The sequence below is a fragment of the Atractosteus spatula genome, chromosome 13 (assembly GCF_055471065.1).
Source record: "Atractosteus spatula isolate fAtrSpa1 chromosome 13, fAtrSpa1.hap1, whole genome shotgun sequence".
NCBI classification, from domain to species: Eukaryota; Metazoa; Chordata; class Actinopteri; order Semionotiformes; family Lepisosteidae; genus Atractosteus; species Atractosteus spatula.
The window spans coordinates 2,510,437-2,526,899 of record NC_142718.1 but is presented as its reverse complement, the minus strand read 5'-3'; the positions used below and the strand labels follow the sequence as shown (position 1 = coordinate 2,526,899).

The window sequence follows — 16,463 nt, the reverse complement described above, 5'->3', positions numbered from 1 at the left end:
CCACCCCAAACACACAGAAAATAAGGGCAGTCTTTTCACAGACGGCCGGCGTCGGTGCGGAACCCGTGATCGAGGAAGTCTTTCTACAGGGGGAAAGTCCAGCTGTCAGAGGAGGAGCAGGATCGTCTTTGAAAACATTCATACGGTGGTGTTTCTTGTTTTTTTCCCCCACGTCTTATCTGCCTTTCAATCGCTGATCAACAATCCGCGTTCCTCCTCCTCCTCCTCCTCCGCAGTCACGTGCATTTGCAGCAGGAGCAGCTGGGAGGTGTTAACTGTGGCTCGTGCCCCGGCTCGACCCGAATTGGGCCTTTTATCTGATGTACAGCGGCTCCTGTACTGATGTGCTGATTTTAATACGGTACATTTTAATACGGTTTATTCCATGCTGGAAAAAAAGAAGAAAGAGAACACAACGTTTCGGCCCCGGTCTCGGAAGAAACGGAGGCGACATCTAAAAAGCTGGCGATGTTAGCGCGACCCCTTGCTGGCACCAGCTCACGGTTTGTTGACAAACCAGGTCGAGAGTCGGTTAACAGCTTCAGCTGTTCCAGAGCAATGACGAGAGACGGGGATCCGTGTTACCAGCGTGAGGCCAGAAAGAACCCGCTGTGTTTTGTGCGTTGTACTGGACCCAGCTGCACCCTGTCACTGGGCATGACGGCGTGAGGCGCCGAGATGAAAACGAGTGACGTCACGTCGCTCTTAGACTCCGGGCGATGGGGCAGAGGGACCAGAACCAGTCGGGCGGCCGCCCCGTTGCCATGACGACCGGGCTGAGAAACAGGCAACTGCAGGAAATTTTCCAAATAGTTTTCCGAAGCAGCCCACGACGGGCGCGGCTCTCTGTTTGCCCCTGGGGCGTTGGCCCACGCGGAATCCAGATGCCCTCCCCCCCCCCCGCCGAATCTGGGATGAGTCTTTCATTTTCATTTTTGCTGCTGCGGTTCGGTGTCGGTTCGCTTCTGACGGGCCGGTCTGGCACTCCGCAGCTGAGCGGCTCTCCGGGCTGGACGATTCGGCGGACAGTCCGGGCGGGCCGTGTCCGGGATCTTTTCATCAGGGCCAAGGTCGAGACCAGCAGGGGGGATCTTGGGGAGGGGGGGTCTTTAATGAAGCAATCTCCTCTAAATCAGGCTCGGAACTAATTTCTGAGCTTTTCGCAGGACGTCAATCCAAATATTACACAGAAGGAAGGATATTGTCTCTGTCCACTGCTTGATCGTTACACTTACCGAAGTACAAACCGTGTACAAGCCTCGATCGACGTCTTTAAAAATCAATAAGGGCAACAAACGGAGAGAATGCACTTTTCGGGGGAAACAGCTGAATCAAATGATAAATCATTCGGGGATTCTGTATGTTAGGGAAGGTATTTGCTATTATATTATCAAGCTTACACGAGCTCTTAAAATTGAATGGAGTGGTGTTCCTAATATCGATTTCTCTATCCATTCCTTTGTTGTGCTTGTCTTAATCAAGGCTTTCATCGAGACTGACGGAAACTCAATTTAATTCAAGGAACTTTATTGGCAGGGCCGATAAATTACAGCGCTGCCAAAGCAGATACGAGTAACACAATGTTTACATTTAGAGTACATGCATTATTACCGGACGACTGCATACATACCACATAGAGCACTGTTGATCAATAAAGGTAAGGGCTGAAAACGTTCGTGCATGCGTGTGATTTACAGTAGGCTAGACCTTTCCCTTCTCCTGTATGAGTCAAGACGGAGTTAATCAAACCGAGGGCGGCTGCTTTTCGGAAACAGGACACGTTTACCTCTGCGAACCCCGCCCAGATCCCTCTGGTACCGCATTCCTTGATAGGGGAGAAGCGTGATTGGCTGGAGCTGTCGCCAACCACGCCCCCCCCCCCTGCCACGCCCATTCAGTAGGCCCCGCCCAGACACAACTCACCTGCAGTTTAGTCACAGGTGAAAGCGAAGATGTTCCCGGTTGTCTCTGGAGGTAGACGTCGGCTTTAAGTGTTTCTCATCAGGGGAGGGTGGAGGGGATCGCAGTGGCACCGCGATGGCCGATTCCCAGCTGGCGTGCATGGACGACGACCACGTCAACGAGAAGGTGCCGGAGTCCAAACCCGAGTTTTACTACAGCGAGGAGCAGCGGGGGGCCGTGGAGCAGCTTCTCAAGAACGGCGACGGAGCCTTCAGGATGCGCATCAAGCAGGACGACATCAAGGAGTTCCTCTCCTCCCGGGAGATCAGGAGGATCCGGGAAACCTTCCGCGAGTACGAGACGGACGGCGAGGACAAGTGGGGCTCGGAACCGGCCGGCGCGGCCGGGTCCAAAGCCGACTCGGGCGTGCATTCCACTTACTGGCCCAAGATGTCGGACACGGAGGTGCCGCCGCTGGACATCGGCTGGCCGGACACCGGCTTCTACAAGGGGGTCACCCGGGTGACGGTTCACACGCACCCCCCGAAGGAGAACGGGCCGCACATCAAGGCGGTGGTTCGGAGGCTGATCCAGGAGGCCAGGAAGGTGAGTTCCGGCTGGCGCGCCCTGTGACGACAATGTGCGCTTCAATTTACCCCGTCGGGCTGTTGTCCTGGGCACAATAACATACCTCCAGGGTCGTGTCGGGACACTGTGTGTGTGATTCTAATTTTAAAAGCAAGACGGTTGTCAACAGGTCAGTATCTAGTAGTGTTTCGCACGGATTGTAGTTTTTTTGCAGCGTTAAACCTTGGTATAATTCATCCTTCATGTCTCACTGCACGTGTGACCATGCGGGTTATAACCAAGGGTTTGTAGACGACCGATTTAAGTTCATGTTTCGTTATGCGAATAGACTGGGGTGCTAGGAGCCCGTCGGTCTCCGGTGTCCCTCCCGGCTCACACCTTCATAAGGTTCCGTATCTTCAACCTCGGCCCGGACCCGAACCCTTCAGACCGTCAGCTCGTTTGGACCGAACTCAAGGTTGACAACGAGTCTGAATGTCACTCGTTTGACGTTTTCAAGATACTTTTTTTCGTTCATATAGGCCTTGTATAGTTTATGAACCCCATACCATTTTTATTATTTACAAGAAGACCATTATTATTAATAATAATAATAACAACACTGACGATATCGAAGAAGCTCGTTTTTAGATAATTTAATGACTGCCCGTATTTCACTGGCACAGGCGACTGTAAAAACAACCCAGCTGTGGAAGACGCCTAATTTCACTTTCTTTATTCTGTCACGGCCGGAACTGGCGGGGCACGCGAGGCAGAGGCATTTCCGGTACGCCGTCCGACCGGCGTCTTCGACTTTGTGCCGAGATAGTTCGGGTAGCAGAGAGTGACAGGCGTCTCCAGTCGCTCGCAGCCCAGATGCAAACTAGAAGTTAATTTATCGTGCCCTGAGACAGCCTGGCTAAGACCTTCTGAAGATGGGGGGGGGAGAGATGGAAAATATACACCCCCACACCCCCCTTCAATAGGTATTACAGGTTGTTTATGGTTTAATCTGGTGCTGGGATAATCTGCTCGGGTTCAGAGGTCATCTGTATGGGGACAAGGCCCCCAGCCGTTGCCGCGGTAACGGCAGGTCATTTGCCTCCTTCACTTCCTGGTTTGTGCAAACATTTCCTCGAAATGGGTGGGTGTCAGCCAGCGTGCATCTCTGGGAAACTGGCACTCTCCTGGCGAGTGAAAGGTTTCTTAGTCGAAAGGGCACATTATTGATGTTTTCTTTAATACCACGGCCTCCCCTCAGTGCTAAAATCTCTGTGGTATTACACAGTAAGGCCGATCCTGTATTGTGCTGGCAGCCAGTGTGAGGGGGCCAGACTGGGAGTCGTGTGGCTACGGTCAGGGACGCAGCAGCTGGGGACTATATAGACCAGGGCAGCGCAACCGGAGCCCAGGTTTCATCCCAGTTCCGCTCTTAGCCCAGTTGAGCCTGTTACTGGCCTGACTGGAGCAAGCTGACAACTTTTCCTACCCTGCAGAATTTTGAGACCCGTAAGACTGAGGCCCTCCACTCTGGTCCTGCAGAGTCCTGGCCCAGCTCCAGCAGTTTCCGAACACCTGGTACGATTGATCGGTGATCATTGAAATCGTTCGATCTGGTCTAGCAGCCTTCGTGGAACTTGGCTACGGAGGGTTCCACAGACTTCCGAAGCAGTTTCCATAGTAACAGCTGACCATGTGGGCGAAAGGGGGGAGGACGAGCCAGACTCCCAGTGGGATTGGAGGAGCCCCAGGGGGTCTCAGGCCCAGATAACTCGTGAAATTAAGCGATTTAGAGACCAGCCTTCTGGTTTCATAAGTGCTGGCCCAGGGCAGCATCGTGGGGAGTCTCAGCCTATCCCAGCAGGCAGTGGGTGTGAGGCAGGATGGGACAGCAGTGCATGAAGGGGGGGCAGTTCAGAGACGTCCATGAGCTTGGACAGCCTGCGAGAGAACCCACCTGACTGAGGCCCCTCGACTGCGCAGATTCAACTAAACAAAAATGAAACTAAGCTAAAAAAAAGACTAAACAAACTAAACAAAAAAAGACTTTAAAATATCCCTAGTTGTACGCTAGTTCTCCAAAACCAGAACCTGGCACCCCTTCCAACAAAACCGGGGAAGAGGTCTTTGATCTTTCTGTCTCGTTCCCCTCTCGCCTGTCGCTCTGCGATTGAGAGTCAGACGAATATTCTCAATTACTCTCTCTGAAGAAGGGTTATTCATTACTTTAATAACTGGAGTACAGTTTGCTGAACCTGAGAGGTTTTTATTTCTAGGTTTATTGAGTGTGCATTCCTCCCAATCAAATTCCACTCAAGCCTTTCTGTTGAATGCATAATTTAAGCTATTTGTTATAAGATTATTTGCACAGCAAGTTAGCTCACAGAGTCTGTGCTCTTTATTTAAAATGCCGTGCGCTCCTCTGGATCCACACGGATCCGCTCTGCTGTTGACTCAGGAGGCAGACACAGCCAGGTCTCTCCACACAGGTGTGGCAGAAAGACAAATGTGATCTTCGACCCCTGAGTGTGACGGCTCACTGTGAGAGCTGGGATAGGGAAGCTCATTCCTGCTGCTAATATCCAGTGGGATGTGTCTTAATTCAACGTGTTCATGGGTATTCTATACGGGACTCAGTGGTAACATGTTACCACTATATAGTATATAAATTATAACCAATTCTCCCTTTTAATATTGAGTTTTGTTCTGAGTTTGGCCTGGTTTGGAAGCCAGTTTTCAGTGATGGTGAACTCTGATCATGTCCAAGGGTTGTTGAACACTGTGCTGCTCAAGGTGGGGTCTGACTGGGCTCTCGAGTCGCTCCCACGCTCCAGAAACAGCCCACTGCTCTCAGGATAGTAGAAAGACTCTGACCTGCAAAGAAGGGTTGTTTCAGGTTAAAATGTGGTGTTCAGTGTCCTGAAAGCCACACCAGGGAGACAGGAGAAGTCTTTCAGCCCGGTGTTTGTGAGGTTAAACACCAGACAAGCAGAGACCGCAGACATACAGGCCCACCATCAACCAATATGGAAGAGTACTTTAATCCAGTCCATGTCTTGTGAGCTGCACCACAGGTCCCAGTGCAGAAATCAAATTTGGAATTCCTGCAAGACCTTGAACTGTCATTTATTTTACTTTGGAGCTCTTGAAGTTTCAATTGCCTGTCTCATAAAAGGGCTGGTAAAATGAGCAGGACATGAGTGGTTTTTGAATACTGCCTCCTGTGTTTTAATCATGAAACCAGCTGTGCTTTGATTGCTCTACCAGTCATTTAAAAAATATGAGCTAAGCAACCTCTCTGTGCATTTTAAGTGATGCAATTGCTCCGGCTTATCTGCTGTTTGGCCTCATGTGGATGAAACTTCTGCATATAATGAAAGGCTTAAAATGTAATCATTTTGGAGCACAGAGGACGCTGTCTCTCAATTCCTTACTGCAAACATTTTTACAAGCATCTTGGCTTTGTGGGGGATCAGGGTGTAATTGCATAGATTTATCTTAAATACTCTATTTACCCCTCCTCACAGTTGTTGAATACAGTAATGCTTGTGAGAGATCACGTCACAAGATCAGAAGAAGGATTCTCAATAAAAAGCCATTCAGCTCATCACACCTGCTGGTACTGCTGACCTGGGGGGTCTTATCCAGCTTAGTCTTGGACGAATGCTAGGGTATCAGCTTCAGCAATAGTGCTGAGGGTCTAGTTCCAGCCTCCTGCCGCCCTTTGTGTAACAATGTGCCTCCTGTCATCTGTTTTCAATGCTCTACTCCTTAAATTCCTTTTTTGTGCTACACCTTTTGTGTGGGATCCATGTTGTCAGAGACTTTTCCTCTTCATCTATGATTGGAGTTGGGCTGAAGGCTCCGTCATCTTGAGAATCCCATGTTATCAAAGTGTAGCTCCCAGCTTTATGGTTTAAGATGTGTGCAAAGTTTGGGAAAAGCCCCTGTCAGAGCATCCCAAACAGCCAGTGCTCTGCTCTGCTCCCAACACAGCACCTCAACACATCTCCAGCATCTCCCTCCTGCTGGATTTCCATGTTCATACGAAACCTTCTCCCGGCTGTGGCCAGAAGCTGAGAGAGAGAGCTTTTGCAGATAACAGAGGGTGGAGCCACAGGGTTTGCATGTGGCTGAGAGGCAAGTTGACCTTTCCAGGTGTTGGAGTGGAGCGCAACTGGGGTGTGTCTGTGTGCACAGGCAGCTGGAAAGCTCTGGGCTTGTCCTGGAAGGAAACACCATAGCATTCCTGGAGGGCGTGTGTGACTGCAGGTTCTCTAGGTCTTTTCAGTGCACTTGCACCTCAGCAGCCCCAATTATTGAGTTCAATTAGGCCAATAACGAGCTGCGAACACGCTGGCTTGCTTGAACCAGGATTGCTCATCTCTGCATAGTCCACGACTGCTGCAACGTGTTATTGTCCAGGGGCGTCCAGTTCTGGTCCTGGGAGGGCCTGGGTGTCTGTAAGGTTTTCCTTTCCTGCTTTGAAGAGGGAACCTGCAGACGCACTGACTGGCCCTCCGAGACCAGGACTGGACAGCCCTGCTGCAGACACACTGACCCCTCCAGCACCAGGACTGGACAGCCCTGCTGCAGACACACTGACCCCTCCAGAACCTGGGGGGTGTGTGAGCGGGTGCCAGCCCTGAGCGCCCCTGAGTCACTGCGCGGGCGGGGCAGCACAGTTTGCCCACTGTGCAAACATCTGAGATGTACCCAAGAGTTACAATATGTTTGTGTTGTTGCAAGAACAATTTACTCCAAGCCTCCTTTCTTACTGATTGAACATCGGACCCTTGTTGACACTGCTCAGGTTGGGATGAAGCCACCAAGCTTGTCATTGAACAGTCTTTGACTTATGCTGATCAAAGTCTTTAAAACCCTGAGCACAGCCGCTCAAGGTGAACTACACACGAGCAGGCCGTAGGGAACATGTGAATTATAGCTGATCCGCCCCGTTCACCAGTCAGACCTTACTGGCTCGCGGTCAGGTGATCTTCGTCATTAACATTGGTTGTTCCTCTCTGCTCGGCCCGAAAGCCGGAAGACTATTTTTCCACCACAAAATACAGACCTGTCAGGATTAACCGGATGGCAAAGGTTGTGTGTTTCTGTCCAACGAGGGACAAAGGCCGAGCAGAGGAGATGGAGAGCCCTAGGATTAGGAAAGTGTCCACAACATCAACAATAAGCATGGCGCTGAGCAGTTTAATTTCTCATTTATCAGCAGTTCCAGCCTGCTGGGTTGAGCAGGTGTGGTCAAGAGCACACAAAGAGCCAAAGTATAGCGTGGTCCTTCTCTACAAGTTGCTACACCTGTTGTTTTAACTCCTACAATATATCTTCTCCCAGCTGTCACCCGGACAGCTAGATATACAGTCAGTGTTTAACTGGGAGGGGCCGAAGTCTGGCCAGCTCGCTCGCTCTCCGAGATATTCTCCTTCCCGTTCTGTTTTCCTCCGCCGCGCCCTTTCCAGAATTTAGCTGGCAGCTCCCCCGGAGCAGGAAAGCAGGAAATCCCGGAGCGCCGCGGTCCGTTTGGCTACCTGCTCCACGCCGGGGCAGCCCGCAGCCTGCTCGCAGACCCTGCTCCTCGCGTCTCTGTCCCTCACCCCGCCCTGGGCTCCGCGGATCGGGGGTGGGGGGGTCACGGTGCCGCACGTAGATTCGCGCGCCCCGAATGTTTTGGGTTGCAGCAAAAAAAAAAGTTTGCGCCGCCCGGCAGGATGGATTCGTCGTCTGGGTACGTCTCTCGCTCCGGGAGTGAGTTTGGTGTTTGCACGCTCGTTTCTAGTGAATCTCGCCACTATGCTGCTGTAGCTTTTGCACGCTTCCAGGAAGTGGGCGTTTGGGTTCGGTCTCGCCTCGCGACCTGAGTGTGGTGCGTCTCACACCCTTCCGGCTATACCGGCCCTGTTCTTCTCGGTAGTTCAGTGAACGGGAGGTTGAAGGGATCTTGGCTCCAGGTGCACCTGGCGGGACGGGGGCGGCTGGGTGTCTCGAGGGAACATCCCACCAGCTCCGTGCGTCCGCGTGTGTTGCAGGTTTTGGCGGTTGTCATGGACTCCCTCACCGACGTCCAGATCTTCCAGGACTTGCTGGACGCCTCGGCCAAGCGCGGCGTGGCCGTCTACGTTGTCCTGGACCCCGCGGGGGTCCCCCAGTTCACCGACATGTGCCACAGCCTGCATATCAACGGCAAACACCTGCAGGTAACGCCTGGCTGTCGCTACGGTGACGGCTCTTGAAATGTGCTGTATAGCTCACCCCACAGCAGAGCAAACCCAGGCCTTCCAGTAGTCCAGAGCAGAAGGACGTTACGACTCGCACTCTTAGTTTAGCTCCAACTCTCAGCTCAGATCTCAGTACAGATCTCTCAGCACAGATCTCTTAGCTCAGCTCAACCTTGTTGCACAGATCTCTTAGCTCAGCTCAGCTCAATCTCTTGGCTTAGCTCACTTCAATCTCTTGGTTTAGCTCACTTCAATCTCTTGGTTTAGCTCACTTCAATCTCTTGGTTTAGCTCACTTCAATCTCTTGGCTTAGCTCACTTCAATCTCTTGGCTTAGCTCACTTCAATCTCTTGGCTTAGCTCACTTCAATCTCTTGGCTTAGCTCACTTCAATCTCTTGGCTTAGCTCACTTCAAGCTCTTAGCACAGATCGCTCAAGCTCTTAGCACAGATCGCTCAAGCTCTTAGCACAGATCTCTTAGCACAGATCTCTTAGCTCAGCTCAACCTTGTAGCACAGATCTCTTAGCTCAGCTCACTTCAATCTCTAGGTTTAGCTCACTTCGATCCTTAGCACAGACCTCTTAGCACAGACCTCTTAGCACAGATCTCTTAGCTCGGCTCAGAATCTTAGCAGTGCTCACACTCTGCTGACGGTCAGTAAGACCGGTCTTGTATCTCGTCTTGACTCCTCCGCTTGTACCAGCTGTCCCGGCCTTTAGATCCTGTCCTGCTCCCTGCCCCGCCTGCCCCTGTCTGTGCCCGTTTCAGAACCTGCGCGTGAGGACGGTGGAGGGCATCGGCCTGGCCCTGTCCTTCGGGAAGATCCCCGGAGCCCTGAGCAGCAAATACATGCTGGTGGATGGGGAGAAGGTGGTGTCGGGATCCTACAGGTGAGAGGCAGCCCCCCCCTCACCTCTTGCTGTCCTAACCTGAAACAGATATACAAAGGCAAAAAGAAACTGATGATGTTGGTGTGGGGGAGGTTCGGTTGACGGAATTCTCTCTCTTTCTTTTTCTTGAGCCCGCCTTTTGTATCCTTTTTAACTTAAAAAAATGAAAATGAAAAAAAAATCAGTAACGGAGCCACAACGGTATTATATGTGTATAGAACTGTTTAGTTTGCAAAAAAAAAGAGAAAATTGTCATGTTGTGGAAGTTTGTGTGTTTTCTTTTATTTGTATGAGAGAAAGGTTAAAGAGAAAAAAGCCCGGGTCTCGTGCACTCTGCAGCACTCCAGTGCCACTAGTGCCTGGGGCGTTGCATCGACCTTGCTAATTAGCAATTAAATAAAGAATAAAGGGCTGGTTAGATGGGGGGGGGGGAAGGCTGGTTTGGAATCGGAAGCAGTCAATCAAAATGCAATGCTGGCGATGTCTGCTTCATCAGACCCTCCCCACAAGCATCGCGAGGAAGCTTGTCCGAATGAAGCAGAAATGGGTATTTAATGAAATCCCCTCGGGACGCACTGATCTGACTTCTTGTCAGAGGGGCCTGATTAGAATCACATCACCACGCACGTTTATGAGACAACCGCTGAGGACATATCGCAAGATCTTGTGCCTATGAAGTCAAAACCCTGCTATTGGTTTGCTTTTCTCAAATGTGACTTGAACATGCAATTCAGTTTATAAAAAAAAAAGGTGAGAGACGTAGGGGATCCAGGGGTTGTGCTAATTTCGGTATTAATTTTTTTTGCCCCACCTGCACTTTCGCCTGAGAAGCAGCAGCCTGGAGAGTCATACACTCATATTCCTCTTTCATAAATATCATCGTGCAGTTTGGTTTTGAATAACTTCCATGTGAGATGAATTTAGAGAAAGTTGCAAATGAGCTCGTGAAAAGTCATCTGAGCAGTGCAAGATTTTATCGGCATCTTTGCGAAGCTCAGCAAATTGCTCATCCTGCGCCCTTCTAAGAAATTTGCCTGCTACCACTACCATGTAATTACAACTGCAGCACCACTGTTGGCAGTAATTGTAATTATCAAGACAGATTCCCTTCACGTCCAATGGCAGCTACAATTCTGTTGCGGTAATTGCTGCTTCATAGAAGGGTAATGTATGCAGTAATACGGGCAGGTGTGCATGTAATTATAATTCTTTCGACATAACGATCCTGATGCGTGCTGGACGAGGCCTGTATGTTAAATTAGATCGGAGGACGCGTGGTCCCAGAGACTCTGTGCTCACCGGACAGGCGAGGGTGGAGAAGCTCGGCGCTCCGCTGACCGCAGTGCTGTCTTGCAGCTTCACCTGGACCGCGTCCAGGATGGACCGCAACCTGATCACGGTAATGACGGGCCAGGTGGTGGACTTCTTCGACCACGACTTCCGGGAGCTGTACGCCATCTCGCTGCCCGTGGACCTGTACAAGGAGATGGGCGTCCCCGCTCCCTCCAAGCCCAGCCCGGCGCCGGTCAAGACGGAGTCCAAGCCGCCGACCGTTCCGGCTACCTCTCGGTTCCAGGCCATGGACATCCACGGCGGCCCTCCCGGTAACATCCGGGCCCCGGCGCACAAGTACCACAATCCCAAGTATTCGCTGGTGGTGGGGAACACCCTGGGCATGTCCACTTCCTGCCAGGAGCTCGCCGGCAACGGGGGGAGCTCCCCAGGGATCATGCGGCGGTTTTTGCAAGGCGAGAAAGCTAGCAGTGAAAGAGCGGACACCGTGTCCCCGCTGCCGGGGCCCGTGGCCCAGGATGCCGAGGGGAAGAGTGGTACCAAAAAGCCCGGCGGGCTGTCCCTGAAGAAGCAGCGCAGCTCTATAAGGTTCTACCTCGGGAGGGGAAAAAGTGCCAAACAGAGCGAGGTCGCAGGGTCCAACGCCACGCCCCCCGGCAACGCCACGCCCCTGAGGAATGCCACGCCCCCTGGCAACGCCGGCACCAACCCCGCCCTTGGCCGCCACCCCCTGCAGCCCTCGAACTCCAGCCAGGCTCTGGAGGACAGTTTTGAGGTCGTGATAAAGCCCGAGACCCCCCTCCCGACCCCGGACAGGAAGGACAAGAGAGGCTCCAAACACGTCTCGCGGAGCGTGTCTCTGAGAACCGTCAGCAACGTTAACGGAGAAGGTGCGTATGCGCGATCGAGCTTCGCTTGCAGTTTGCCGTCCTCTCTCCCCTCTGTGCGGGTTTTCAGGCTCATTTTTGAAAATCGAGGGTGGAGAACAAAATTTGAATTTCTCTCCCAGGCAGGAAGTACGAGCAAAATAGGGTCATCACAAAATCCTGCTCCTACTACTATCCACTCAGCTCAGTGCCAGTGCTGCTCTGCTCAGCTTCAAGGCTGACGACACCCACTCGAGAACAAAAATACCAAAACACTAGAGCCCTAGATGAGCTTTCCAGAGACTACAGGCAGCAGAAACAGTCCTTGTCTCTGAACTTCAGCTCTTAATTCTGTCCTTTTGTCACTGTGTTTGTCTCTGTAGGCATACAGGGCTCCAAAGAGGCTGTCAGCCGTTCAAACAAGAGAGAATGCATCCTGTCCTGAGAGAGGGTCAACGCAGAGGGGGAAAGGACTGATCCCCCAAGACCTACCAATGGACACTTCTACATGAAGGTTTTACTTCAAGAGGAAAGGAAGTGTCCTACGCGAATCCCTATGGATCGGTACAACGTGACTATAAATGAGCTGCTGTCTACATCTGGGTCCCTAAAAATATCAGTGTGGTTTGGAGCTCGTATTCGCTCCTCCTGCATTGAGAACTTGGTGCCCTGGATACTGTATTTGGGTTTTGAGGGTATTCTTTGCCATTTGAGCCCTGTTTCAGATAGTATCGGAATTGAGTCAGTGCATGAGGTCCTGTTCGCATAAAGCACCTTAGCTCTGAAGTGACTTAAGTGTTAAAGTTCAGTGCATGAAAAGACTCTTGCAGCAGCCTTTATCTCTGTGTGCACACTTAAAAAAACACATGAACCTGAGGTCATGCCTGCAAGGAGGCCGTTGAGATGCTGGTGTTTCAGTGGTTCTGTGATCTCATTCTGACATCACTAAAAGGAACCCAGGGTATCAGAGCTGCAGGTTCAGATGAAGGCCTTTTAGGCAACTGGCTGCAAGTTCTTAACGATAGCTGAAGCTGCTGAGCAAGCTGAGCAAATAGACTACTGCTCTGGTGTTTGTTTTAGAAAAATGCTATGGAACAGTATTCAGAAAGGGTGCTGCACAACAGTTTCTTTCGGAACGGTGTTTCTGTGGCTTCGCCACATTCAAATTTCCCTTTTAACAGAAAAGGCCAAGCAATGATGACTAATGATCTACTCATGCCATATTTCCTTATGGAAAATATTCAGGGAGATATTGCTGTCCTTGATTTGCCTAAAACCGTCTTTTAACAAAATGATCAAAGCGATGCTCTGCGCTCCCATTTCCCTTCTCCCCTAGCAGAGGCCCTTGCCCAAGCGCAGTGCTGGCAGACGGACCGATTGCGTCGGCTTTAGCTGCCGAAAGAAACCCTAACTTTCACGCCTCCCTATCGGACATTGTAGGGAACATCCCTACAGCTGGAGAAGGGGGTGTCCCAAACCTTATTGGGAACACTCCAAATGCCAAAGGTGAACAATCGGTACGAGGCTAGTCCCCTCGGAGCAGGCTGGTGCTGCTGTTCAGGAGGATTCTGCCCCCCGGGTTACGGGGCTGGTAGACTGAGCCCCAGATGGATGTCAGCTGGCGGAGGAGCCCTCCTGATTTCTGGAGGGGTTCACCATTGTTGTGCTGGTTTGGCGGTGCGCTCGATGACCTGCTGCCCTCTCTCCGCGGTCCTGTGCTGGCGTCCGTCGCCCTCACGCGGTCCGCCGCCAATCCTCAGAAGAACTCCGGCGGGGCCGGTCCCGGGGTAGCAGTGCGGAGAGGGGGTTCGGCCTGGTGGATCAGAACCCAGAGTCGCCGGGCCCTTGAACGAGGCGCCCTGCACGGTGGTGTGCTGAAGCACTCTGGGTGTGATCCCTCCATTTTCCCTCGGCTTTCCCTGTGGAGGGATGTGGGGGTGGAGTGTCAAACACAGAGGAGCCTCTTTTCCTTGTGCAGTAGATTCCAGCCCATCTTCCATGATTCCCGGACTCTCCAGGGCCAGCCGAGATGTATGGTTCCTCCAGGTTGTCCTGGGTTAGCCTCGAAGTCCCTGCCCAGTGGCAAACTCCAGTAGCGCACCCACAGAAGTCTCCCATGATCTTACCAGGTGGCACAATGACTTGACTCTGCCATTTTCCCGAATGCATGATCCCTCCTCCCTGCCAAGAAGACAGGGAAGACTCAATTCCTCCACTTGAATAGTGATCTCATCGTGCAATGTTTTTTTCTGAAATGCATGATGTTAGGCGAGAACTGGGAGTTGTGACCCAAGGGATTCCACCTGAAGAAGCTCCAAGATGTACAGAAACTGATCCGAAAGGGACCATTGTAAACCCCTCTAATCAGCCCTCATGTGATTGTCAAGATCTTTCTTGCTTCCTCCTGCCTTTGCACTGTAGCCTGACACACACCTGCTGAGAAACTGTGAAAGGATTGATGGAATTCTGGGTGAAAATGGCCACCCTTGACATCACCACAATTTAAGTGGTGTTATACTGTCATGTCAGTACTGTCATGTTGTAGTTCTACAACATGTTTTCCTCTTGGATCTCTGCCTCTGGCCATTTTCAGGTTAGCGGTGTGGGGTCTTGATTGCTGTGTAGCAGTGTTTCCCAGCCCAGGTCCTGCAGGAACTCTGTCGGCTGCTTTTCCTTCCCGATCAGCTCTACATCTCCCATGCTAATTATTGGCTTAATTGATTGGCTTGTTAGCTCAGACTTTTAACTTGTTTTTTTGGCCAGCCCTGAGAATCAAAAAGGATACTTCAGCACACCAAACGTCACTCAACCTTTCCTCAGCTTGTCCAGCTAAACAATTGATAGGTGATAAACAGACTGTGATGGGAAGGGTGCTGTGTTTGGACCCGCCCATAGTGGGAGGGACCATGCTTGCCACACCCATTGTGGGAGGGTTCCTGTATTGGACACGCCCATGATAAGAGTTGGTCCCAAATATCTATGCAACATACCAATTAAACTATTTTCAGTATTGATCAGAGGTGGAGATTAAAAGCTGTAATATGGAATGATCTTTTACTTAGATGCTCCAAAATGGTCATGCACTTTGAATGTTTTGTAACCAATACTTTAATTTGTGGGGAATGATGCAGGAAAAAAAATAAACATATTTTGGTGCATGTACTGTACGTGTTGGTTTGTACAAAACAATCCAGTGATATCAGGATGAATTGTCAGCAGAAAACAAGATGGCTTAAATTCCACGGAGGTGGTGGTCATTGAATCGATTTTTTTTTTCCATGAAAAAGACCAATTCTGAGTCAAAAGAGTAGGACGTTGCAAAATGTCTAAGGCTTTTGCGTTGCAGTGGGCGGACGGAGAAGTGTACAGACACGCCTGGGTCATGTTGCACCAGAGCTCTTCCTGCAGTGGAGGTGAGCTGCCCAGCTCAGGGACTTGACCCTGTTACCTGGCAGTATCCAGCACCTGAAAGGGCTCAGCGCCTACAGGCTCTGTAAAGGATTATATAGACTGGACTGTAGCTGGGCGGCTCTATGCTACCTCTTCAGAGAAAGAGATGGGTAATTCTAGTTTTGGATGAATTTTGAGCCGGTCCTGGGGGGCCCTGTGTGTTCCGGCGTGAATTCTAAACTGCTGCAGTCAATTAAGCACCCTAATTTCTAAATTACATTTCCTGTTTATACTGTATATTCTCTTAAGGCGTTTTTTCCGGTTGATTGCACGAGATATTCACCATGTTAAACGTAGCTGCCCATAAATCACCTCGGAGACGGGTTAGAAGTATCGCAATTATGCAGCTAATTAAATTGCCAATTACGATCAGTGATGCAGCTGAGAACGTGGGTGGAACAGACGCTACCGAGCCCAGGCGCTGCAGGAGCCGGCCGACGAGGGAGAATCCCCGAATGTCGCAGAGCAGGTTCGGGCTGTGTCTCTGCGCTCCTGCCCGCGGGCTTGGGGGGAGGTACCTGCAGCTTCCGCGTGTCGCCGCCGAAACCGCCGAGCGGAAGGAGGGAGGCGGCGCGCCCCCGGCCCCCCCCCCAGCGCGCAAACATCCTGCAGCGACGGGCGGCAGCGGCTTCGAGACAAAGAATCGCGCACGTCTCTGGATTTCAGGTACAGAGAGGAATCCGACTCGCACCCGGATGCGTTTCCCTTCGCCGCACCTGCGTGTGCGTCCGGGCTGCGGGGATGAAGGAGCTCGCGGTTTCTCGCGCCAGTGCTTCCAGCTGCATTAACCTCGAGGCAGGAGGCCTGCAAAGAGCCCTCCTACCTGATTGCAAAGAGTTTTTTTTGGGGGGGGGGGGATCGGGCTTGAAACTAGACAAAAGCCCAGAATTCATTTTGCTCGGCTGTCCTAGAAGACCTGAGAGAATAAGGTGAGGCGATGGCGCCCCCTTGTGGGCAACGATAGCGGCGCGGTCACAAAAGCCGAAAGGCCAAAACGCGTTGAAAAACGACGGTTTCCTTTTTCGGAACCTCCGACGATCGCAGTCCAGCAGGTCCCTGGCGGCGGCGGCGGGAGGACAGGAGGGTTAGAAACCGGCTGCCGCCGTGGGGCCGAGCCTGCGGAGTCGAGGGCTCCTCGTGGGGGGGTGGGGGAGGCGTGTCCTCCGCGTGTTGTGAGAAACGTGTCCTCTTGGAGATGGGTGTGTGTGTGTGTAAACTCTGCTTTTCTAGCTCGACGCGGGTCGTTAACACCAGCCCGGAG

At 51.7% G+C, this 16,463-nt stretch overlaps 1 protein-coding gene across 1 annotated transcript; it reads left to right on the top strand.

The window, feature by feature from the left end:
• Nucleotides 1-1,946: 1,946 nt before the first annotated feature.
• Nucleotides 1,947-14,910, top strand: LOC148821629 (scaffolding CK1 anchoring protein F-like). The gene is made up of 5 exons (XM_088930796.1): nt 1,947-2,508; nt 8,514-8,681; nt 9,472-9,593; nt 10,950-11,776; nt 12,136-14,910. The coding sequence occupies exons 1-5, from the start codon at nt 2,038-2,040 to the stop codon at nt 12,195-12,197; spliced, it is 1,650 nt and encodes a 549-aa protein (XP_088786922.1). The 5' UTR covers nt 1,947-2,037; the 3' UTR covers nt 12,198-14,910.
• The last annotated feature ends 1,553 nt before the right edge of the window (nt 14,911-16,463 follow it).